The following is a 26,993-nucleotide window of genomic DNA, read 5'->3' on the forward strand; positions in this document are numbered from 1 at the left end:
GGTGGAACATATAACCGTAGGTAAATGTAACAACCGTAGCCAGAAATGTTCAGAAGCACTTCTTTGGAAATTATTTGTCTTTTTTTTTACGTAAACAAGACCATGTTACAGGACAGAGTTTTAACATTGTGAGTTGTCTTTACTTCCTGCGTAGTCTTCCTGTTTGCTCAACACAAGGAATATGAAGACAGAGAGAGGTGCACGGGGATCCACAGAGGAGTGAATCCCGGTGGTTTCTAAACAACCTGAGCCTGTGTCAAAATGACAAATTGGCGCCATCTACGCTTAGCTTCGCTCCCACCTGATGCTCAGCAGCGACCGTTGATGTCTGCCAGTGGGTTCGCTTCATCAGGACCAAAGCCAGGTGATTCAGGCGGAAAAAACGTGGCGCTTAGACACATTCTCGCATCATCAAACACCGACGATGAGTGAGCCAAAAGTTTCCATTCAGCCACCAGTGCTCCCAGCGCATCATTCTTCACCTGACACTTTGGGCCCTGATGAACTGGTTCAGTGGACATGAATGTTTGTTGATAAAAGAGCCAATGTGTATTGATACAGAAATTTTAATAGTAGCATGTCTTTACAAAAGGAGCGTTGTGTATGTGGTTTACAACATGTCTAAATATTTCTACGTCAACCATTTATTAAAAATAACAGGCTTGAAAAGTCTGTCTTTGAACATCGTATAGGCTACTTACACTCATAATAACAAGAGATTAGTGTCTTCTCCTTACATGGTACAGTTGATACAATAAGCCAGTATTGTTTGTTGCAGTGTATGAACATTTGAACAGATATGGTGTTTACAAGACAGGTTGGTATCCTTTAATCTTAAGCACATTGATGTTGTCATCTAAATCCCAGGAGAAATATTTGTTACTAAAAAAAAAGAGTCTTCTGTCTAAGCGTCTGTCTAAATATATAGATCAGTCTGTCTAAATATATCGATCAGTTAGTCAGGTAAAGAAAGACCAGTTGACAGATAAAACAACTTGCTGACTTTGAACACACATTTGAAAAAAACCCTAAATTATTAGTATTTTTATCCCGTTGTCGTAAAAAGGAAAGAAAAAAACTTTGTCAGCAAAGCACAGACATTAGTTGGCAGTCAAATTCTACCAGCTATATATATATATATATATAATATATATATATATATATATATATATATATATGCATCTGTGGATGCAGGTTGATGCTTGAGACTGACAGTAAAGTTATTGTTCCCAATTAGATTTGACAGTAACACAAAAATAATTCGCTGAACAGTAGCTTAATAAAAAACTAAATTTCATTTGACACAGGAGGCATCACCTCCCCACTCACATTGGTATACATTTAGCACAAAGTTCACTAGAGATCTGGTCAGTGTTACATTACTTCTGGAGACATAGGCTACATTTAGCATTTTCCCACATCTGCCCTAACATCTGTTATATCTTCATCTTCTGTTGCTGCCAGTAATTTTTCTGCGTGATGAAAAAAAAAATAATTTACAAGCTGTACTCACTGAGAAAAAACAACTACAGAAGGTGAACAAGTAAAGAAGGCTACATGTGTTTGATTTAATTTGTGCTTCTAGTTCTATTTTGTTAACATCTGTAGATAATATTCATACATAACCGGACAGATCATGACAATACAATTAGATTTTCTAATAATCCCTGGTGGATATCACTTTAGGTATTTGACAATGAGACCATTCATTTGAAAGGGGGCTGACTTTTACACAAAACCTAATTATAAGGTCATCATTCATCATGTGTAATTGAGTTAACATTGCAGAAAAACATTTTCATGAGCTTTTAAGTGTGTATCAAAGCAAGTTTGATGTCAATTATTGTCCTGTTCTCAGTTTCCTGTCAGTGAAATTGTGTAGAAACATACTATATATACTAATGATCAGTGTCCATACTATGTTTCATCCACAAATAAGTCCTTAAATGAGCTCTACCATCATGGCCCTTTGGGCTGCCTGACATGAAAATAATCCCAGTACTTTCTAAATGTTTTAACATTCACCATCTCTGTTCAGTCGCATAATTAAACAGCACTGGCCTAAATTGCTTAGCAACTATCTGGTGCATGTTTAAAATGGCCCGGATCAACCCGAATCTTAAGCCCCATTTAATCTCCATTCTTCTCTCTGCATTACAAGTGAGGGTGTTGTCTGAAGAGAAACATGGAAACAAACTTAAGCTGAAAAGAGAAAAAGTTCCTTTTGATTCTTGGTTGAGAGCACAGGTCGGTTTTTTCTGTTTTTAACTAAAGAGCTGTTACACAAAAGCTTCTTCTCGAACTTCTGGTTGTGCCCAAAATCACTTGGTGCCAACAAATGCGGCCAAGTCCCAGTCTTTCCCTCTGATGAAGAAATATAATAGTCTATATCATTGTGTAGTATCACAACTTCCACACCCTCCTCAGGGGCTCAAACTGATCCAAAAGCCAAGTGCGAGGGAGAGAGAGAAAGAGAGAGAGAGGGAGCCAGAGAGAGAGAGAGGACGTATATCTGCAAAGCATGGCCTCACTCAGGGGTCCAGAGATCCAGAAAATAGCGGGATGTGTGCCAGTTTGTCTTTGTAAGCATATGCGAATCAGAAAGTGCAGGCGTAGACAACACCCACCACCACTATGTTTCCAATAGTGGCGACGATGGCGATCCAGAGCCAGATAGCGTCACTGGACATGGACTGCGACTCATCCTGCTGGCCCTGTACCGAGGCGGCTGAGGCAGCGGCGTGGACGCTGGCCGAGGAGTTGAAGAGTGAGTGTTCGCCGCTGTAGTCGTCATTGGGTGACGAGTCCATGAAGGCTCCCGTCATGACTGGGATCTGTGAGTGAAGGGCGAAAAGAATGGAGAGAGTTAAAAATATACTTTCAGTTTTAGCACAGGTAGAGTTGTACCTGTATGTTTGAAGAGGAGACAAGATGACACATTTCACAGGAGATTCTGCTTTTCCAATCACTGGCTACTAGAGCCATAGCTATGATTACAAATGGTGGGTGCTTTTAGACCGTATTTAAATGTGACTACAATAAGACTCATAGAAAAATACTGAATCCTTAATTTTTGTCAGAATTTCATTGCCTGAAGTGTGGAGAGGCTGTCGGAACAACATTCAAGCTGGGAAATAAAGTGGTGAAGCTTTATTTTATGGATCTGTAATTCCCTGATAATTCTCTATAATGTTTCCTGGAAAACACTATGCTGTTTTTAAGTTTTTTAAGTTTTCAGCACCTGATGAATGTCCCTGACAGAACCGCTCAATTTAAACTAAATGTGCAGGAATACTGTGGGAGGGAGCTTTTACTCTGGGCCTGATTATTCTTACAGTCCTGGACTATGGCCCTACAGGCCACCTCTAAGAAACAAATGCTTTTCAATGGATGACAATGATTGTCTGTCGGTCAGACCACCATTTTGGTTTAGACTGAAATATCTCAACAAGCACTGGTCAGTTTGCCATTTAAGAAGACATTTATGGTCCCCAGATGCTGACTCTGAGATGAATTCACTGCGCCAAAATGAGGTTGACATTTGTGGTTTTGAGTGAAATGTCTCAACAACTGTTGGATGAATTGCAATGAAGTTTGGCACACTCATTTATGCAGGATGAATGGTAATAACTTTGGTGATCTCTTCACATCATCTAGTGCCATGCTAAACTAAGATGCAATGTCAGCATGTTAGCATGGTTAGCATGTTGACATTAGTATTTAGCATGGCTGTAGACTCTTGGTCTCACTTCAGTGAAGTGAGAATGCTATTATTTTCAATGACTGCTTTTTTTTTTTTACTTTACACTTGTGAGGATTCTCAGTCATTCAGGTCATGGTATTTAGAAAAGTAAAACAGATAAAAACACTTCACAGTTCCGGTGAAGTGAGTCAAACATGCAATGAAAATCTTGCTTTTGCTGACATTCATGGCACGTCAGCTTTGTTCCTATAGATCGGGCATTAGCAAGTTTGAGTGCTGTATTAAAAGAAACGAGAGGCAACTACATCACGACATCATTAGTAAAATGGTTATAAGGTTTCCCACACACCGCAGACATGCAGGCTCCCAGTCTGTCTCACACACTGCTGAGTGAATGTATAGTGTATGTGTGTATTTGTGTGTGTGTGTCTTTGCATGTGTCTGTATTTAGGAAGTAGTGCTTGATTAACATGGAATGAATATTTCAGATGTTGCAAGTGAAAATGATTTATTGCTTGGGACAATCAGAGCCCTGTGAAGGCTGGCCATTAGAGCAGAAGCAACTGAATGCTTTCGTGTGTGTGTGTGTAAGTGTGTGTGTGTGTGTGTGTGTGTGTGTGTGTGTGTGTGTGTGTGTGTGTGTGTGTTTTACATGAGTCTCCATAGGATATATGATTGAGAAATGCATGAGAGACCCGTACCACGCTCAGACTGGAAAACAGACTCTGCTGAAGATAGCTGAAAAACAATGCTATAAATACCTCAGAGGGATGTCGAGCTCTCACATACACAGAAATTCTCTCTTGCTTGCTCATTTGCTCACCTTCACTCCCTCTCACACCCCCACTCACTCACCCTCTCTCTAATGTACACACAGGCTAATGCAAAAGGATGTTAACGCGCACACAAACACACACACACATACACACACACACACTTCAGGACTTCCCTCACACGGGGAAAACACTGTTTAGAAACATCCTGCTGCTCTTTGCTCATTGGCCCCTGGTGGTGAATAATGACATGACACATCCTGTGGCGCGCCTGCTGTTCACATGAGCATGATGGAGGCAGACAGGCATGCATGAAGTCCACCAACCTGGGTCTCCCTGCCCCCCACTCAGTCGCTGCATCTGCTGACTCCTCCCGCCACAGCATCTCATGAGTATCTCTCATCCATCTTTAACATCTATTTTTTTCTGTTATATGCCCATCACATATTGGTGCTATAGGCTGATCGGAAATCAGCATCACATGAGAAGATACAATGATGCGAACATCTACACAGCGACTCTGAACCACCAATTTATTTAAATGGACAACTTGGACCTTGCTCAGGTCAAAATACGTAAAAATGGGAACCACTGTCCAACTCACACAGGGATATAAACATGCCAAAACAATTACCAATTCAAGAACAATGAAAACTCCCAAAGAGTGGGACTCAATAATATAGCAAATACATAAATATATCTGACAATATCCAAAATAGCATATATGTATTATATTTTTCTATTAACATGCACTGACATAGATATGTTTAGGAGTACAAACATAAATACTGTAGATGTCACTGAAAAAAATACCACGCTGTACAATATTTTAACATTATCACCTTTGACCGGAATAATCACTGAAATCTTCACACACATTTACGTGAAGTAACCTTCAAAAGAAACCGTGCAAAGATTTTTGCATTTTTAAAATGTATATTGCACTGGATTGTCAACAGGTCTTACGTCCTATGTGTCTCTCTATTTAGGTGAGATTGGCATGTTACTGCTCATTATGTGATCGTTTAAGGGCTACACTCTTTGGTAAAATGCCCTTCATTTCTTTTAAGTTCTTCTGGATAGGTGATGATATAAAGCAGGAAATAAGGGACCTTTTAGTGGTTGATTTCATTAATAGAGCTCGGGAGAGGAGACAAACGTCTTTGCATCGTAATAAGTTATATTCTTTGGGCTGGGTGACTTTATGTGCATGACACAATGAATAATATAACCTATTAACTAATACAACAATAAAGACAACAACATTTATATTTAATATTTAAACTACCCTGCAGTTCTGAACTCCTGAAGAAAGTTGCACTGGGCCAATTCCAATTTTATTTTCCCGACACACTGCCTGCATTGATCTCTATGGAAAGGCTGGAAAAATCAGTTTTGTCTACTTGTCACTTTGAAGGAGCTCCTCTGACCTCTCTCATCAACATGCTACTGATTTGATTTCTTTTCTTTTCTTTCTTTTACTTTTATCACCACACTATCTCCAGACACAACTATGTTGCAAGCCTCATGCTGTATTCAAAGCTGCATCTTGCCTAATCTGACGTTCAGTCGGACGATAACTGAAGCTCTCAACCCTGTCTGCATTCTTGATATTTATGTTTTATTTATAAGTAACTCATTGTCCAAAGGAGTGAGCTGTTTGCATAAATGGGGAAGTGTACCGGATAAAATGAAGTGGATACTGGGAGTGTGTGCAAAAATAATCCGGTAGTAAGCCTGAATCTAAATATTTGATTGCCCTGTTTACTATTTTTGGCAGCGATGGTGTGCCTGTGTATATACATGGAGATAGGTGTTCCGATAACATGTCAGTATATCATCATTTTTCCTGGGATGCTCCCGTATCCATTCATCCAAGCCCGCAGCTCCCACATGGATCATGCACACGAGGTTAGCGCTGTAAGCGGTTTAGCACTAATGGAACAGAGGGAAATAGCGACCTCAAAAAGAGGCGCCCCAAAGCATCTGAGCACTTATGCGGACAATGATGGTCATCCCCTATGAATTACTGCCAGGAAAAGCCATACTTATTGACATATATGGATGAATGAATTCAGAAATAAAGTTATATTGCCCACCAAAGTTTCCCGGAAACTGTAGACGTTCACCTCCAACATTAAAGTCAACTAAATGGGTTCAGCGACCACTTCAACAGCTTGGCACTTAATTTCAGTGTTAAAACTGAGCTTCCTGACCACACAAACTAAACACTAAATTAAAAGTATTCCTCTTGCAAAGATGAAAGCGATTTAATTTCCCAAGTCGTCCTACAAAATAGCTTTTCTTTTTATACATCTTTGGATTCAAACTGAAGTTAAACCAGCTCACACTTACAGTCTTTATTCTTTTATTATACAGAGGAGTAACAAGCAGAAAGGATAAGGCGTCAGCCAAAGAGTTTGTGCTTCTCCTGTGTATTCCAAAAAAATAAATACACTGCAAAAGGGACTATTTTTTTTACTCTGAGTGCGAACCAGTTGGCTGATGCAGTGCAGATTCTGCTGCATGATTTAAATGCGAGAATGTAACCAAGAGTGAGCGAGGTGATTCTTTAACTTTAGATTAAATAACACATTTAAGATGACCTACAATTTATGTCTCTATCCAAAATTTTTAAAACAGACTTTACCAGCGTCTTCTGATCAGTTGTAAGTGATTAGTGAGTCAAGCTGTGAATATGATAAAGCCAGATAGACGCACATATGAGACTATGTCTACATCTTTTAAAACGTTGTTTTGATTTGAAAACTATGTTCTTTTCACTTATTGGCAAACAACAAAACTGCACATCACAGCCATCTTCTGGTAAGGAGTGGGAATGACAGCTAACCAAATCATTATTATATGATCAACAAAATGAATATAAATACAGGTTAATGACAGCAGCTGTATAACAACATTTAAGATGAGTGATCGCATAGAAATTTATTTAAAGTTCTGAACTCTTTTAAAAGCAAATTTTTGGAGGAGATGGTTTCAGGGTGGGGGGGTTTAGACAAAGAGTTAAAGATACATCACAAATTTAACAGGCTCAGCGTGGACGCACTTAAAGATACTACAAATTTCTGTAAATGTCAGTAGACTAACAATCCCCATAAAGGATTAGGGTTAAAGAAAAAATGAACGCGTACGCTGACGATAAAAGTTCGAAGAACATTAACGGTGATGCTTTATGGGAAGAAGGTGGTTAAAATTAAAGCTACTGAGAGCAACATCTGTGGATTATTCAAAGCAACAGGACATTGTTGTTGCAACGACATGTAGCCACTGAATTTTTCACTTCTCTGAGCAGCATGACATGGTCCACTCCACTGTACTAATGTGGTGAAAGAACTCTCAGTGCAGCTAGATATCACTTAACCTCCTAGGACCTGGCGTCCACATATGTGGACTTCACATTTTGGGTTCTCTAGACCACAATACTAACTTTTTCTCAACAAGGGCCTGGTGACCACATATGAGGATATTATACTGCCACTCAGTAATCGAAATTTAAAACTAATGTCCTCATATGTGGACATCATTTTTCTCAGGTCCCAATCAGCCTAAATAGCAAAGAATAGAGTTCGGGTCTTAGGAGGTTAAGGTAAGTGAAAAATCAGCTGTTACTTTTTTTTGTGGTTTACATCTTCAAGTGGACGATTGTATTTGGTATATTAAATGAGTGAAATGAAAGAATACAACAGGAACAGGTGGAAAATAACTTTCCAATAGCAGAATATGAGGAATCTCCTGAGTTGCATATCCCACGCCTTCTTGGCTGTGAGTGATGGTTCTACCTGTGCACCCCCCCCCCCCACACACACACAAACACACACACACACACACACACACACACACACAGCAAAACCCCAATCTACGGCAGATGACGCAGCGAAGATCATCTCACTGTACGACTCCACCTGCTCTGCCCTCACAGCTTTGATTTATTCGTCCCAGCTGTTCCTAGAGCCGGGCCATCCTACACGGATGATCACAGTAATTGTGAAATAGAATGGTCTGTAATTGCCTCCCGTGGGATGTCGCCACCAGGAAAGTATTCAGTGAAATGGCTTTGGAACAAACACGCAAAACCCAAATAAATGTGTTTGGGTAGCAGACAAACCAAAACATATACCTAAGCACAAAAGCACTCAAGCATGGCTGTTAGGACAATATAAGACAGAACAAGTTGGTTTTCTGCACCCAGGGACAATATGAGGTCATTCTAAAATCTAAGTCGATACTCGTGTCCTTGTGAAGAACAAACTTCAGGGCGGAGAAAACAGAGTGTATTGGAGAAAACAGGCGCAGAGGCGGATCCCTGCAGTGTAAACAATGGACTTTGTGCTTGACATCGCACGCACAATCGATGTAAAACGCACAGCTGTTGATTTTCTCAACTGTCACAGCTATTTCTGCTCTATTGACTACAGGACTGTCTGGACAGGTGATGCTCTCACAATGCATCTCGGGGCTTAGCTTTTGTCTCCACATGATGTCACCCTGAGTTTTGCAGGACGTCTATCTGACTTTTTGTTTTCATCACACAAGACTGCACTTTAAAAGAGAGTGCTGTCGACTCTGAAAAGTACTGATTCGAACAACTTTTTGCTTCTGGGTTTATTTGGCTTCGATATGAACAAAACAAAACCCACAGCTCCTAGAAAAACAGTTCCCCCTGTTTGGTATATTTGAGAGAAATGCTTTTTTAAAGACATTACTTGCCTTTTACTCTCTCTAAGGCAGATGGAAAAATTTTACAGCTTGCACAGTAGTGTTAGTACTTCGGCCATTTCTCTTTTGTCATAAGACTCCACTGTCTCAGAGAAATAAAATGTGGTTCATGCATGTTGGCCCCATTTTTGAAGCTTTTATTTTTTTTTGAAAACCATGTATTGCAATGACTCAGTTATTTAAAAATAAAACAAGCTTGAGTGACAAATACAGCACATTTCAAGACTGTCACACTTTTCTGTGAATTGTCTGTGAGCCATGAAAATATTTTACAACACACTTAAAAGTTAATAGGTCTGTTTCACAGCAGACATTTTGACTTGTCATAGCAGGGAATGCACAGGTGTTAGTGATAACGGTGATGATAGCTCTGTCCCACTGAGCCACAACAGTGAGACAATGACTCATCATGCACCATACCAGGACCCTGAAAACAAAGCAGCTAAATGGAATTCAACCATCATCAATTTCACCTGTGCTTTTCCTACTGTGACCTGTCAAACTGTCAGGAGAAGATCCTGTATAAACAGAGCTTTTGTCTGCGAGCTGAGAGCAGTACACTGTGGATATTCCTGCAGCAGCTACTGAAACACACACACACACACACACACACACACACACACACACACACACACACACACACACACACACACACACACACACACACACACACACGCAGGATTTAATTGCACACAGATGTGACTTGTTGTTCTGACGAGCTCATTGGCGTCTCACTGTCTCAGTGCTCAATCACCACTCTGCTGAACATGTCTGAACTTGCACTTCTCATTTAACCCACATTGAAAAATACTTAACTGTCCAACGACCACAATAAGGAGAATGAATCCTTGTTGTGTTGCATTGTCACTGACCGCTGTAGTGCATCACAGTACATTGTGGGATTGTTAGCAGAGAGTAGTCCACATGCCATCAACACTACTTTTGTGGGAACTGTATGGAGCACATCTCACTCTCAAATAAAAAGAAAAAGTATGATGGTAAATAGAAGTGACAGGAGTGATGTTTTCCTTTTGCTGGGATCTTTGAGCTCTCAGCTAAAATAGTGCACAAAGCGAATCTCCAGAGTACTGCACATTGCAAAAAAACGTCCTACAGAAAAACACACAAATTTAAATAATCCAGTATTTTTGAGTTGATCCTCTTGATTATCCAAATTAATAATTCAGATACTTCTGGTAGTTTAAATGCAAAAAAAAAGGAAAACATTTCCACTGCGACTGCCTTCATCCTATGATTCTGACAGTTAGTTTAAACTCTTTACATTCAAACTTTGCCGCATATTTTTGGCTGTCTTGTTTCTTTTTCTTTTCTTTTTTTTTCAAGCTGTAAAAAGTTACCTCACCTCAAATTTCCCTGAGGGAGGGTAAAAAATGTCAGAACATTCAATTCATGTCACAACATACGAGGGAAATTAAATAGGATTACACAGTATTGAAAAAAATCAGAGGATTAATCTCTGATGTGTAGTGGCCAGCAGAAGAAAAGTAGCCACTCCTTCTATACAATAGCAGCCACAGCGAAAACAATAGATTTGGCCTGTACCATACTACACTGTAGCATATTGACCTAGTCATGCCTTAAATCTCGAGGGAGATTTACAGAGGTTTTACAGAGGCTTGTTCACCCGGGCAAAAGTGGTGAGACCTCTAGTTTCAGGCCTGATTCCTGCTGGTCAGATTTACAGCTGTGCTTTCATTGATTTTCCCGGTCTCAGCAGCCCAGCAGCATGTTTTAATAAATCTTATAACTCAATTGAATAAGTGTAGCCCAAGTGATCCTCGCTTTGACACCCTGGTCGATCTGTCAGCTCAATGGAAATTCTGCAGCATAGAAGAAAGTTTATTATACTTCTTTGACATCATGAATGATAAATTTTTTTCTTCAGTGGTGTTCCTGGCCTCAGTGTGATGGATTTTTGTACAGTATCTACACAGGAAATATGAATAAAGAATAAAGGCTTGAAAAAACACTTCTTTGACAAGTGGAGGAAATAATGCATGTTCACATCTGGGACTGTTACTTACTCATATATGCTGCTACTCTAATTACCAGTTGCGTGATGACTTGAACTATGTGATGAAACTAAATTCATCAGCTATGAAACATTAAAATCCACCAGAAAACAAAGAGTGATTTATTATTCCTGCCAGATGATCACTGAGATGCAGTGCCAGACCATCACTGCATCTGTTGTAACAAGAATCAATTAAAAAGTAAATAACAGGAAAAAAGACTGCGTGTGTGTGTCTGACACATCTGGCAACTGTAAATGTCCTTTTGTCCCAGTGTCTGATTCCTGATACACAAGTGTATGTCTGAGTCTGCAGTGCTTTGGTCTGTGACTCCCCAAGCTGCAAAGACTCAGTTCACACGGGAATAAAGAAAGAAAACCTAAAACTAAACATGACAACTGTCGTGTTTAGTCCTCTGATGGAGGATGAGGAATAAGTGGAGCTGGAAAGTTAAAAGACTTTCACATCCTGACAAGAAGTCTGGATTATTTCTTTTTTTTTTTCTTTAATCTACCAGAAAATGCACTGACAGCACCCTGCTTTGCCCCCAAAACAAGGAATTAAGAAGCTCAGATCACAGATTATGGAAGGGTTGTTCAAAACCTGCACTGAAATACATTAATACACTTTATTTTGAATATTTGAACTTGATGAATTAACCATTCATGTCTTCATTTCAAGATACTTTTCAAAATTTGCTTTTCACCAAAGCCAAGGCTTCTTCATTGCTCATTCGAGCAGATATTTTAAATATGTATAAAGTGGATTATGTGCAGCATGTGTTTTATGGTAAAGTTTACACCAAAGAACACGTCATGCTATAGCTAACACACACAGCAGAGCTTCCTCATGTATTTTACATTGTGAGCAATTTCAATTAAAACGCACCCAGTAGAGTCACATGACGCCTCTTCAGCGAGCGGCGGCTTGTTGCAGTTATGATGGGCCACGCTGGAGGACTTTTGAACGAGCTCCCCCCTTGAGCCAAGACACACGCAAACGGTCATGTAAGCAGAGAGCGACTCGGCGGCTCTGTTGCATTTCGATGTTCTGCTTCACCTTGCCAGTGAAGCAGCACACAAAGGTCTATTCTCTGTGCAGTCTCTCCCTGCAGAAGCCTGAGGGCGGAGCTAATGGTGATCAGGGAGATTCAGCGCACCTGTGCTGGTTACCCATTACACTACAAGAGCATGTGGCAGCCTGTCTGTCTCTGTTTGTCCCCCCCCAGCTACCACCTTTTTGTCTGTTTGTTTGCTACATTTGGTTTTTCTTTTGCACCCATTTTAAGTTGCAACTCGTTAAAGGTCTCCACCTCTTTGACCTCACTCGAGCTGAGCCGTGACAAACCGGGTTGGTTTTAAAGCTGGCTGCTTTAAAACCATACGAACCAATGCAAACAGACAGTCAAGGTCACAAAACCAAACCAACACCTTTTTTTTTTTTTTAAAAGAAATTGGCGAACTTGCCTTCTCGTTGGGCTTTTCATGTTTAGTGGCACCTTGAGTCATTTCTCTTGTGTGTTCAGGCTTCAAACAAATTAAGTAAAAAGAAAAGCAGACTTCTTTTTGTGAAGTGCTAGCTTGCAGGCAGACATCAAAGTATAGAGGGGAGAGTGGCACACTCAGATGCAGTCTTTTGAAATTCAATAGATTCTTTAGATCATGCAGAATTGAAAATAAAAGTATTGCACACAAGTTGTGTAAGATTGCTGCCTTAGTGAAGGGGGGGGGACCCCACAACCTTCTCAGTGTATCTGTTACTGGTGTCAGCCGCCCCTACGGCTCCATCCATGCCTGCTCATTCACTGTGCAATAGAGAAATTTCAGGCATAGAGATGGAAGCCCTTAATTGAATCTCCACTCATGTAAGACTTGGGGGTGAGGTGCAGAAGCGGGGGTGGGGTGGCCCTGCTCTGTACAGCGGCTGCAGAAGGACCCCAATCTACTTTGATCTCTAAAGTGCAAGGCAGACGGCAATGAAATGAAGAAACGCCTTTGCCTCTTTCTAAGAGATGATGACGAGTAGCTTTTCCTCAGGGCCACTCTAGCTATGTGATTCATAGTTCCGCACTGTCCTGCTCTCATGTGTATCTTTCATTCAACCACATTTCTAAGTAATCATTAGTAGAGATAATGATTATGACAAATTGTGACGTCGTGCAAATCGCTCCCATGGTCAGCCACTCTGGAAATGAAAAGCTCTCCTTTTTATCTCAACCATCGACTTTTATCTTTTGTTGGGTTTTTTTTGGCCATTAAACTGCCACATTTTGATAATTCTCACTCTTAATCACTGGCCACATGGGCCATCATCTGTGGATAAGCAACATTCTTTTTGAAAAAAAATATTTTTCAACTGTGTCACTTGTAGGATAGAAACATTTCTAACATCATCAAAAGCGAGTTTCAGCACAGAGATGCCTCCTGCTTGGGGTGGGGGGATTAATCCACTGTCACAGCTAAAGAAGCAAAGGGTGAATATATCCAACAGCGCTTTATGATGCTAAAACTGTCATGTGCTTGACTGAATATTTTCACCATCTAGTTGATATGCATTTCCTCTGGTTTAGTATTGGTAAAGATGAAAGCTGTTGTTTGAAGAGTTCAATTGCATTAAGTTCTACTTATATCGACACGGTGTTGGTAGAGAGCTAAAAGTACAATTTTATTCAATTTATGTATTGCTCACTGTTTAAAGTATTGCAGAGGGAACAGTATCAACAAAGTACATTGACTTCCACCTCCTCAAATCCACCTCATGTCACTTCTCTCACTTCAAAACCCTAAGAAGCTGAGGAGAGATCTGTGCTCACCCCTCCATGTCCAACCGAGCCTCCGGGTCATGGTTTTAGTCCCAGATGCCAGACCTCACTTTGCCATCTACCATCTCTTTTAGCTCTCTCTGCTCTGACCTCGTCATCACTGGTCTCAAATCTTTTCTGCTGCCTCCCTGAGGCTGCCATACTCACTGCTCATCTCATGTGGGCTGAAAAGTCATCTCCTCCAGAAGTAAACCACCTCACTCACTCCCCTCCTCTCCTGTCTGAGTCATATCCAGTATCATACTGTATTTTCTCAAAAAACTCCTTTGGCTCTTCACTTCTTTTTCTTTTCTCATGTTGCTGTAATTCTCCCTCACAGGGACCATATAGAGCAGGGGTCTCAGACTCGCGGCCCGCGGGCCAATTGCGGCCCCCGGAACAATATTTTGTGGCCCCCTGCCTGAAATCAAAGCTTTGTGTTAGTGCGGCCCGCGCTTTTTTTCTCACATGCATCTGGGCGTTTTATATTTTTTTAACACTTGTGGGTTACCGTAGCTCAGGCTCGTGACAACAACACGAATTAGCAATTGGTCACTTGTAACATGTTTGGGTCACCGAGTGGAGGGAAAATAGCATGTTCTGACTTGTTAAGATTGAGAATATTGGATCAGTTGTACTTTTTTTGTAGAATACTTGATGCAGCCCAGCCTCACCCAGACTCTACCTCCAGCGGCCCCTAGGTAAGTTGAGTTTGAGACCCCTAATATAGAGGCTTCACAGTTGTCTCTTGCACCCTCCTATGGCCTGCATGTAATATGTATGGCCGTGGTGCTAAAGTAAATCTAAATCACTCTGTGTTACAGCATCTGCTTCATCTTCATCAGCGTCTTTCTCTGGATAATTTGTGTTCACATATCTCTGCCCTGTCTCATTAGCTGTGGAATACAGAAATTAAAGTGATATGTATTCCTTGCATACCATTATATATTTACATTGACTGACGCTCTTAACCACAGCCACTTATATTGCTATACCTTACTGTAAAATAACTCCACTGGGAGATGTGAGTGAAAGGTAGCAGGAGTTATTCATTAGCGATAGAAGGAATTCCTCTCCCTTGCTCGTATACACTGCATGCAGTATGCATGTAGCAGGGACACGTACTGTATACAGACATCATTAAAGTGCTTGCAGTGTTGCTTGGTGCATAGTGTTTGAAATTGTTTATTAGAGGTATAGTCTGACATGTTTTAATAAGTTCCAAAAACACAAACTTGATTCAAATGCTAAGAAAACCTTTTTAGTAGACCTAAAAAAAAAAATTAAAAAAAAAGCACTCTCATTAAGCACAATCAGAAAACTTTCCAGAGTAGATTACTGTAAGTGCAGCATGTTATTAATGAAAATCCCACCTCACTTTTCTGATCAGCCAAACCCTGCAGCCTTTCTTGTTGTTCACCATGTGTCAGCCTGCTCTGCGACCCTCCTCTAGTGCTGCACACTCCTCTGTGCCAACACTAACATGTTTCAATTCCTGAGAGGTTCCATTGCCTGTTTTTTAACTCTTTGTATTTCTTACATATAAAAGCACCTTTTACAATTATTTTTACCTTGTTGTGGGCCTCTCTTGTGTAAATGCTTGCCTACTGCTGTCACAAACTGCCAATCTCATGGAGAAACATGATTAATTATCCTCTCTCACGATAAGAACTTGTAGCCCACTTCCATACTAATTCTGATCAGGTTTTGAGTAGGTCTGTTCTGTTATCATAATGGAAAAGAGACTAAATTAAGCTTACTTGAAAGTAAATATGCATACTAAAAACAGCTTGTCTCAGTGCAATGCACAAAGGAATGGGAGGAGGAGGCGGCGGCGGTGGAGCAACAGCTCAAGGAAGATCTTGGAAAAACAAAAACATAGGTCATAAATCTTTGAAAACACTTGTCTTTTGAAAATTTGCAGTTTGTCTGTCCTGTTACTACACAACCAAGGCTGCATTGATTTCTTGTATACTAACTGCAAAAACAGTATAGTCTGGGTGTTTCACACCTCACCCCTTTTTGGTACAGTTAAAACTAACTTTTTTGCTCATGTGGGCCAGTGAGACGGCTGTCAATCAAATTCTGGTGTGGACTAAACAACTGGGCCGAGATGATAACCTGAAAGTGTGGGTCAAGCTACAGCTCCAAGCTGACTGTAGTGATGTTTATGTAGTGTGGAAGTAAAGCAGACCAACCAAAGGATTAGGGTTAACCTTAACACATATGGGTCAGTGAAGCGTTGTGTGACTGTCCAATTAGTGAGTTACTTGCAAGTCTGCATGAAGTCATACTATAACACCTCTCGGTTTGTTTTCCCTTGGTATACAATACATTCTGTATATAGCTGGTATATAGTACTGAATTGCATAAGATCCCCTATGATGTTCCTTCAGTCTAAATATTGTTTCTTCTGCTTTACCCAATTTAATATAGTATTTGTGTGTATTTCTACAATCAGTACTCGATGTGAACACTTACATGGCCACTGTAAATACAACTGTAGAGTATATGATACTGCAGGTTGGCATCAGCATTTATGAATGGTTGCTGTATGCGTTTCCCCTGTGTGTGTGTGTGTGTGTGTGGGGGGGGGGGGGGTGTGTGTGATGAATTTGTCACGCGTGTGCCATGTTGGCCTAGTTACAGTACAGTGTTTTCAGCTACTGTAACAGTTCAGAAGGGCTCCCTCGCTCTGCAAGTCCTCAGTCCTGTGTTAATATGATTCTTACAGTCTGTATTTGTGTAAATGTGAGTGAACAGTATCAGGCATCAAGGAAAACGTGTTTGTTTGTTAATAAATAATGTGACAATACATGTACACAACAGCCTAATCATAATATGTGAGTTATTGCATTGTAAAGAAAAATTATTCATCTGATTACACACACACACACACACACACACACACACACACACACACACACACACACACACCTGTACTTTAAGGAGCTGTATTTACTGTTTTGGGCCATCTGTCCATAAATCACTGCTATAAATAATTGGATTTCTGTGCCTTTCACTCTCTGAGATGGATATATATCACGAGGTGGGCATAAACATGGATCCTTGCGTGGTCATGTGTGTGTGTTTGTGTGGATGCTGGGAGCATCACATAAAAGCGAACAAGACTCTCAGGTGTGAAATTAATCAATTAAAACATGTTCACAGTCTTTGATTACTAATTGCTGCAATAAACAACATCATCGTTTCCAAATGATACAAGCCTTTGAATGTTTCTTTACACATGGGTGGGTAAATGGTAATCCTTCACAGCATCGACCCTGTAGGGGCTGTGTAATGCTTACAGAGTAGCTGTAAGCCCAAATGGATATGTGATGTACATGCTGCACACCAGATTGTTGTGTTGCACTACAGGTTGCAAGATGGAGAAGCTTAATAATTGTTCAGTCGTTTTTACTGGAACAAAATGCCTGAAATCATGATGGAAAAACTCATGATGTAACGTGGTGTTTGCTGCTCCTGTAACTAGCTTGGGGGCAGAACAGTGAAACACAACAGCAACAGAGAGACCGTGGATCCATATGCACTACTGAGATTGGTGCTTGAGACTAAATCTTTGTTGAATGCAACACCAGGGTATTTAGCTTAAATACATCACAGCAACTGCAAAGAAAAGCTTTAAGCTTTGGCTGTGAATCGATTCACAACTCCTTGCAGTGGTCATAAAAAATTCATAATTTTAAGAAAAATCAAAGTTGGTCTACTTCTCCACCCCTCATGCATACCAGCCCGCATTCCAAATGATTTCCATACGTAATACAGCTGACTATACTGTAAGTGCCTGATTCATCATCTGGGCATTAAAGTTGCATGCACCCGAAACGAGGAGGTCACAGTCAGATGTGCTTCATATAAAACATAGGCATTAACCGAGGCTTGGCTACTACTGTCTGACAAAAATAGCTGCTGTAAAGCTGATGATGTAAAATGTCAGGGAGCTATTTGCAGACAGCATCGGCAACACGTTGTAGTAAAGAACAGAGGAGGGATGTGATTTACTTTTTGCAAAGTACATCAGCAGGAAAATTGAAACTAGTCCATTTGTAGCCTGAATAATCAGATGGCATGTGACCCAAATGAGCCATGAAACTGAAATACAGTAATTGATTTCTAATAGGAAGGGTGTCACATAATGCGGGATAATTAGATGCCGTACTGTTATCATCAGGTTGTTCTTGAGCTGTGGCTACACGCTGAGATTGTCACTGAAACCTTTAGTGCTGCTCTGGACTCTAAACAAGGATTTTTGTCTCAGGGTAACAGTATTTTTTTGGGCAGTGAAGGTACATTATGTGCGACAACCTCAGCTTCTTTGCAGAGTGAACAAGAGGTGAGTGAGAAGGGAAAGAAAGACCTGTCTGTCTATGAAGTCTTTGGTTTCAGGGCAGCTTTCTTTGGCCGAACCCAAGGTCAGACTCAAAGAGTGAGGTCGAATGAAATGGATCAAATCAAAACCCAGTTTTGCCGTTGGTGTTATTATTATCAAATCGTATTATTACAGAAGCATTGTCTGAGGTCGCTAGGGTTTTGAAGCTCGAAAGACACAAACAAAATGAACCAGGCATTCTGTTGTCCAAAAACTGTAACTGGAAAACAATGAAATCCCTTTAAAAATATGTAATTTGTGTTCAAACCAAAAAGAAATCATTCTAACTTGACTATTTCTGTTTGTACTCACAGGGGTGATTTAATGAAATTGCACCCAGGGATGAAAAACTGACATCTCCTGGCAAACTGGAAAAGTTGTGCTGGAGACTCACTACATAACACACTTGTATAGTTTTACTACTTTATGTTTAGCATGCTAACGATTCCAAAAATACACAACGATCCCCATAAATGACAGCAGCCATGGTGATGTTTAACTACAATCATAATTTATCTCTCCTTCCTCCTTGATAGTGTGTAATCAGCTGCCGCCATTCAGCATTTCTGCAGCCTTCACCAAAGCAACGCAGCCGCCCACTGTTTAACTCTTCATAATTTCCACCTGTTTCCATTCATCAAAAGAACAGCTAATGAGCTGAATTCAGATTTGCATTTTATGTGAGCCTTAATGGCAAAAATGTCAGCGTGGAGCTTATTTTCATGATGAACAGGGTGAGGTAATATTTATCAAAGTCTTACCCCAAATCATAGCTCAATTTTATTCTGAAACATATCAATACAAGGGACGGAGCTGCTTTGAAATTATCTCAGGATGGGTGGAGAATAGATTATTTATGTAGAAATACATAATTCATGCCTACTGAATATCACAAGCACAGTTATATAGGAAGCATCATGCAGTTAGGGGGTTAGGTCTATCAGGGAAAGATGTTATTACTTCATACTTGGCTGTCACAGTCCATTAAGTCTCCCTTTCATTCTCCCTAGGTCTTCTTTCAATATGCAATCACTCATTTCAGGTGCAAAACAGCTGGGAGATGTTTACAGTGCAAACATGTTGTAAGATGAGATGGCATGGCGACCCGGGGAAATTATGCACGGTAATGTGTGAGCTGATTCACATTATTTTCATCAATCACTGGATTTCGTCAACTGTCTCCAACCAGTTATTGACAGTTAACTAAGCCCCGCCTCCCTTGGGTACACTTGTCAAACTATCCATTCTCACGTAGCCTGTAGGCTACGCAGTTGCAGTGATAATGGAGGGGAAGATTTAGCATCAAGTTATGGGTCCTTGATTTCAGAAAGAGGTAGACAGACACAGATTCTCATTTCTAGCATGCAACTGTTAGTTTTTCTGGCTGACATGACAACTGATGTCAGCAGATTTCATCAGCTATAGCTAGGAAGCTAGTTAAGATATTGTAACTCTGTGAGCTGGTTGAAAGTGCTGTCTTCACTCAAATGTTTAGCGAACATTACCGTCTGAATCCTTTTATGAAATCTGTAAATATGCACATTGTGCAAAAACAGTGAGGCTAAAGCTGCATGTCACAAGCAAAACGTTAGCATCCTCAACATTTAGACCATTATTTTATTTGAACATAACCTTGCTTAGTCTAAAGAACCTGGGCAAGCAAGACAGATAATAGATTTATTTGTTGCAAGAGAAAGGCTTTTAGGAATGGGCTAACCAATTTGTTTTTTCAACTTAATGCTATCTCAGATATTGAGTTTGGCTCTTTGGGGTGTTGAATTCCCCACATCCAATAAAAAGCAGGACAGAGCCACTAATGTTCACATTAACTCTGATACAGTAGCATCCAGGATTGGCTCCTGCACAGTGGAGAAACAATACAATTGTTTTGTATCATAACCTGTAACCCCACAAAATGATGTAGTTTGAAATGCCTCCAGACTTGGAAGTAACGGTGGGTTGTTGCTGTAGGTACTGAGCTAGTTACATTTTTTTCACCACAAACTTTTGTGGCTTACTTTGGAGAAGACTAATCCTCCAAAATCTTTATAAACTGAGCATTTATCTTACTACAGCCCCATGCAAACCACTTCAACATGCAGAGAAATCTGAAGCTTGATGGACCTGCTGTGCCTGCTTATGGTTGCTAAGCTACGACTGGAAAATTGCTGTTCGGAGGAGGGGTTTAGCAAGTAGTTAGTCGGTTACAAAACTATTTGGCACCGGCTTCAAGAGTGATCAGAGCCAATTACAGAGATCTGCAATTCCATGTTGTCTGGTCAATTGTCTTACTGAGAGCATGAAGATTTCTCACTGTAACAGGATGAGACTGAGCCTGGTGTTGCTCATTTAGCACAAGCTCGTGCAACCGCAGTGACTCTCTCCACCATCAGCAACAGCTAGAAAACATAAACTGCTATTTATTTTAATGACTCTTTGGTTTGATTATGGGGAGGATGACATAAAAATCAGTCAGCCAGAGCAAACCTCCTACCAAAATAGAGTACATTGTGTTTGTTGTGAATGCCCATGCCTCCCGTGCATTCTGCGTTCTCCCTACATGAGGTACATCCATCAAGTGAGAGTAAACTATGAAGTGGCCCTGCTGTGAGGGGCCTGACATCTCCTTCAACTCTGCAGTGAAAATCATCTATTAATGGAGATGTGTCAAGCAGGGTTACATCTTCATTTTACTGTAAGGCTTTCTGTACGTGTTCCTCATTGACATGATGTGCTTTTTAATGTCTATGAATGCTCCTGCATGAAATCATACAATCATACACACAGAAACACACACACACACACAAAAAAAACTACTTCAGTCATTGTTGTTTGATTGTTCACATTATTCTGTCAACTTTTGTGTGATTTATAAGACTGAATGTGCAGATAAAACGTGTGAAAGGCACTGAGATGAAAAGGTTTCAAATCTTCAAATAGCGCTTCTTGGAAAGCTGCTAAAAATAGAAATAAGACCCAACAAAGCCAGATTCACCTGTTTTTTCATCTGTTTAAAGCATTGATTTTTTTTTTTTTTTTTTCCCTGAGCTTACACCTTCTTCTAATTGATTTGTGGTGATTGTTATTCCTTCGGTCCGTTTACAGCCCAGCAGGGTAATAAAAGTAGAAGAAGACTGAGAATTGGGGCTATTGCAAGTTTTCACTATCTCTAGCCTACAGCTTTCATATAAAACCAATTGCTGAAAACAGCAGACAAAAGACCAGAAGGCAAATCAGCTCCTTGAGATGAAAAGGCTGGTGTTGTGCCATTATTACACTCTTCAAATAAGCCACCACTATAGCGACCATGAGATCTTTGTGTTTTTTCTTTCTTTTAAAGGGACAGTTTGGGCGTGAAGAATGCACAGCAAGATTATATGATTACATAATTGAATTTTTAATGCAATTGAGAACAAAGATGGTCTTGATATAGAGCTTGTGATGGCTGCCATTTGGAAAACTGTGTTTAATAGGAAAATAATCTCATGTGTGAACTACTCTACTCACATTTCCATATCCAGCTTCATATCGTGGGGTGGTGATGCAGTCTTTCTCTGATCTTATGCCACGTACATCCCACTAAATTTGGTCGTCTTGTTTTATTTTACTATTTTTATGATTGAACTAGCTGTAATCATTCTGCACATTAAAAATAAATGCCAGTTTTAATCAGCATGAGAGTTGGTTGCATTAAAACAATGCATTTAAACACATCTACCAACTTATATCATCTACTCTGATTGTATTGACTTTCTGGCACTTATGTCTGTCCTATCATTTGGCACCAAGGTAATTCAAAGCATATCTGCCAGTCCTGTCTGCTCCTGATCTGAAGTTTCTGGTGCTGCGGATAAATACAGATGGCTTTGTTTGTGTTAAGGCTGTCAACCGCTCTCCCCCCACCTCATCCTTTCACTGTCGTCTGTACTCTCGAACATGAGAGGAGATGGACAACCCTGTCAGGTAGAATGACTCAGAGCCACGTCTTCACTGAATAAGTAATTGGGCAATGAGAAATGCTGATGGCCTGTCATAAAAAAGACAAAACATCTGAATTGAGAATATGGAGAACGACCTCTAGTGTCTCATTTATGAGTTAACCGTCCAGACATGAAAGCAATGAAAAGGAAATAAAATAAACACAGAGCTCTCTTCCTTTTGTGCCCTTTTCTCACACATGGGATCAAATGTTAACCATAGCACATATTCTAAAAAAGGGTCTGTGCATGCATACTCATGTATCCATCCAAAAATGAGTAAAAGGCCAAGGCCAGTGGGTCACTGTGTATTGGATAGGCAGAGCCTTAAGGGCTTTGCTGCCTTGTGTTGCAGATCTGTCTGCTGATGCAAGTCTGAGACTGGCAAAATTCCCAGGATGGCTCTGGAGCCTGTCTGCAACACATCAAACTTGACCTTAACATCAGTTAGTAACTGGGGAACACATTGGCTTAACATCTGCCATTTTAGTCATTCCGACAGTCACAGCCTGTGCCTGCACAAGTTAAAAAGATGCACACAATGTGATTAACCTTCAGTTGTTGGTCTGACGAAGGAAATTCATAAGCGAGGACAAGTTGAGAATAAATCTGAATATCCATATCTAAAGAGCTGAGCGAAGTTGTATGGAACAAAAATGTTAAATTCGGTGTATCTGAAAAGATAGAGAGCAAATCGCCTCATTGCCTGCAGCTTAGTATTCAGGAGCTTCATTGTGATTGTCAACTATTAATCCATGTTTTGCAAGGCTTGAGGATGCCACCACTTTCAGCCTAATGAAGTATGCCCTCTTTCATTTCAAACCAGTGAGGCATCGCTGGCAAATGCAAATCAGTCACCACACACAAAAGTGCGCACATTGTTCTGCAGAGGGCCATTTAGCATGTTTCTATGATATCGTACAAATCTATTTCAACAAAAAGGAACAGGGACAAATGCAGCAAAACAATGGCCGATTATGTTCCAAGTTTGAATTGGTATTCTGTAGAGTGGTGCACAGGTAAATGAAAGCTTAAGTTTCAACAGGAATGTCAAATATATCACTAACGAGGTTCATATGTTTTCTTCAACTACACTGCAGCAATAACGACCAATACATCCTCGAGACTACTCATTCTTCATCCTTTGCTTCGGGGAGAAAATCGGTAACCAGCTGCTCTGAGTTGGACTTCTTTTAAAAACTTTCTCTGTCTTTAGGAGAGAACAGTTATGGCAGCATCCGTCATCTTTTAGAGACAAAGTGATGGTGAAGGGTCCAATGATTTGCAGGCGGCAGGGCTACACTGAGATGGATGGGCAAAAAATAATCCATTGTGAAGTCAATCTTCAAAACTCCAGGGACATTTCCCTGCCTTCATTCACAGGCACCATTACAGAATGACTCAGGGCACTGGAATGAATTTCACCTCCGTCAAATTAGCCATTAGCTCTCTGAAGAGGCTGCATTCCTGTGGAGAAGGTACGTGGATGCTGGGAAAAAGGTGGACTGGAAGAAGCAGGAGTGAATAAGGATGGTAATGGAATAATGGGGAACTGGAAGCGTACCAGTATCTTTTTTAAGACAAGTTATGACTTCTTGAACTAAATTTCTGCTCCACAAAACGTCAGCTGAATATTTTATTACTTGAAGCAACCGGTATACAGTTTGAACTACATCCACCATTTTGTCAGACCAGTGACAATGCAAATCTTTTATCTACTCTCCAAATGCTCTTGTTGGTACATTATCTAAAGGCACTATTTTATTCTACCTTATTTGTGATTTGTTAGCTAGTAATATATAGCTTTTCTGCAAACAGCTCATTGCTAACCAAGTTAGCCACTGTGCTGTCAACAACATTGTAATTGTTAAATCACAGTAAGGGCTAACTGTCAGTTATTTTCCTCTTCACTTTAACTCTAGTCTACTAAGGCGTATTTTCAGTGTTGTCTATTATATGATGGCAAATAATGAAAAATGTCCATCACAGTATTTCAGACCCCAAGACGATATCCTCAAATGTCTTGTTTTCACTGATCAACAGTCCAAATCCGAAAAATGTTCCGTTTCCTATCACAGGAGACTAAGAAATCCAGAAAATATTCATAATTGAGAAGCTGGATAAAAGTATTTTTGTTGAGAAATGACTCAAATGATTAATCATCCACAGTTTTGATGTGAGATTAATTTTCTGTCATTCTCCCAATCAATTAATCAACTAATTGTTTCAGCTCGAAATGTTACATGAACGTTCATGAGATTAATTACTGTGTTATAGTTTCCTATCTGGAATTAATGTTGTTTTTGATTGGTTATACTTGAGTGACACTGTAACTAATGTCACAGTCTATATTTAGTTTCCCTGTTGCTGCACTAAGTCATTTTACAGAGCCTTTGGTCTAACTCTTGTTGGTGGTATCTCATTGTTTGAGCTGTAATAACTGTCATTAAATTTCTTGTCCAGTTGTGTTTTTCATTGTTCCCAGAAGAATTTGAAAGGTCAGTGTTTGACCTTTCATTGGAACTACATTATGTTTAGCTTCTTGCATTGCTGTGCACAGTGAGGGCAGAGGAAAGTTCCTTCATATAAACCAAGGCCCCAATGCTCCAGCTTAGTGGTTTGACTGTGGTATTAAGCCATCATGAATATGAGTAACTGACTCCCCACAGCATCTCTAACAGGCTGAGAGTATTCCGCCTCCTCCGCTGTGCTTCGTCATTAGCTGCAAGTCTGGCTCCTGTGCACTGCTACAGAGCCAAAGTTTTTAAAAAACACAAGTGAGGACATAACATCCTTGAAGATGTTGTATCACCATTACACATTTTTTTTTTTTTTTTTAAATCTCACTAAAAGTTAAGAGTGAAAAATGCTGGCTGATTTGAGTTCAGGTTTCATGCTCTCTCGTATTGCTCCACCTCTCTTTTAATCAAGTTGTACTAAACAAAAATATATTCTCCGATGGCTCCATGGTCTAATGCATTTCTATTTAGGGGTCCTAAAAAGATTTGGCTGAGACTGGTCTGCATAACAGCCATTGGCAGCAAAGATAATGCTATAAACCCTTTTAATAGCAGCTGCGCACAAAAAGGCAAAGTAGATGTCACCAGACAAACCATAAGCAGCCAGACACTGAGAGAGGGGAGCAGAATACCAGAGCCCCTAATGAAAACAAACCACATGTGTGTGAAACAGATACATATGAAGCCAAAATCAATTGAGTGTAACATATTTAAATGTATCACTATGGAAACCATCACAACTGAGCATCTGCCCAAGTAACACAATATGCCACCATGTCTTGGTCCAATTGAACTGGATGGTTCAATGTATCCAACTAAAATAAAACAAAATAAATAATATTGTGAAGTTTAAAATTTAAATTGTGTTTTTGTCAATCTCAGTTTCTGTACAGTATGTTCAAGTCGGACCTTATGATCTAAACTTTAAAAGGACAACTACATCACTAAAGGACTACCACAGGTAATATCACCTTAAGTACAGCAATGTACCACACACGCAGTTCCAGTCCTTTTAGCAGTACTGTGGGAATATCCATTGGTTTTTGTTCCAGCAGGGAAATCATAAAAATATGACGTTGTCTCTCATGAGCAACAGTGTTCAGTCGATCTTACGGTCTTCAATTGTCAAAGCGCCACATGAACTTGTTGACCGGCCACGCCCATGGCATCAATGGCCACAATGTATTTCTAAAAAGTTCGGACAAGCCATGAATCAGTGAAGGAAACTGGAAGAGAGATACTCACCTGCGCGGCCATGAAAGACAGATCCATGCTGCTGCTGCTGCTGCTGCTGCTGTTGCTGCTGCTGCTGCTGCTGCTCCGTTCAGTGAAGGATGCAAACGTGTGTGGCTTTTTCTCTTATTCCCCGAAAGAGCATTTGCCTTGTTTTTTTTGTTTTTTTACTGATGACACCGGCTGTGCAAGTTGGCAGACTTCACGTGAGGAGCATGTCGAAGGATGAAGAATCAACAGAAAACGAGGGAGGGTGAGAAAATGAAGGAATATAAAACAAACAAAAAGCAGGAACAGAAGCGGAGCTGACGGAGGAATGAAGAGATGTGGATGGGAGACAGTGAGACAGAGAGCGAGAGAGAAGGAGAGAGAGTTAGTGGCAGTGGAGGAGGCTGTGGAGCTGGACTGTCACATATAAGGAAGGAGGTGCAAGTCACTCTCTCCCTCACTCACTCATTCACTGTCTCTCTTTTCTCTCTCTGTTTCTTTTTTCTTCTGCTTCTCTTCGTCCCTATCTCCTCCTGTCTATTTCCTCTCTTTCCCCTGCATTATTTCCCATATTCTCTATTCAGTCTTGTCTTTTATACACGTTTTTTTTACTCTCTTCTTAGTTCTTAGTGAAACAGTGTACTTAGGGTACAGTAGATGGCCAAATTACGTGGACATGTACTTAAATGCAGCCTACTTTTGTGCTGTTCATGAAATCAGTAGATTACACATCCGAAACCGTGTTGTTCTGCCTCATGTATTTATTCCTGTCACAGAGCAAAGTGCCTGGTTTTTCTGAAAAACCGAGGAGGTTTCTGAGGAAATTTCCTTAATCCAGAA

General features: G+C 40.3%; 1 protein-coding gene across 1 annotated transcript; it reads right to left on the reverse strand.

The window, feature by feature from the left end:
• Window positions 1–550: 550 nt before the first annotated feature.
• On the reverse strand, window positions 551–26,768 carry LOC130179736 (uncharacterized protein C14orf132). The gene is made up of 2 exons (XM_056392740.1): window positions 26,178–26,768; window positions 551–2,834 (listed from the first exon to the last, which is right to left on the reverse strand). The coding sequence occupies exons 1-2, from the start codon at window positions 26,202–26,204 to the stop codon at window positions 2,598–2,600; spliced, it is 264 nt and encodes an 87-aa protein (XP_056248715.1). The 5' UTR covers window positions 26,205–26,768; the 3' UTR covers window positions 551–2,597.
• Between the last annotated feature and the right edge of the window lie 225 nt (window positions 26,769–26,993).

This window comes from Seriola aureovittata, chromosome 13 (assembly GCF_021018895.1).
Source record: "Seriola aureovittata isolate HTS-2021-v1 ecotype China chromosome 13, ASM2101889v1, whole genome shotgun sequence".
In the NCBI taxonomy this organism is placed as follows: Eukaryota; Metazoa; Chordata; class Actinopteri; order Carangiformes; family Carangidae; genus Seriola; species Seriola aureovittata.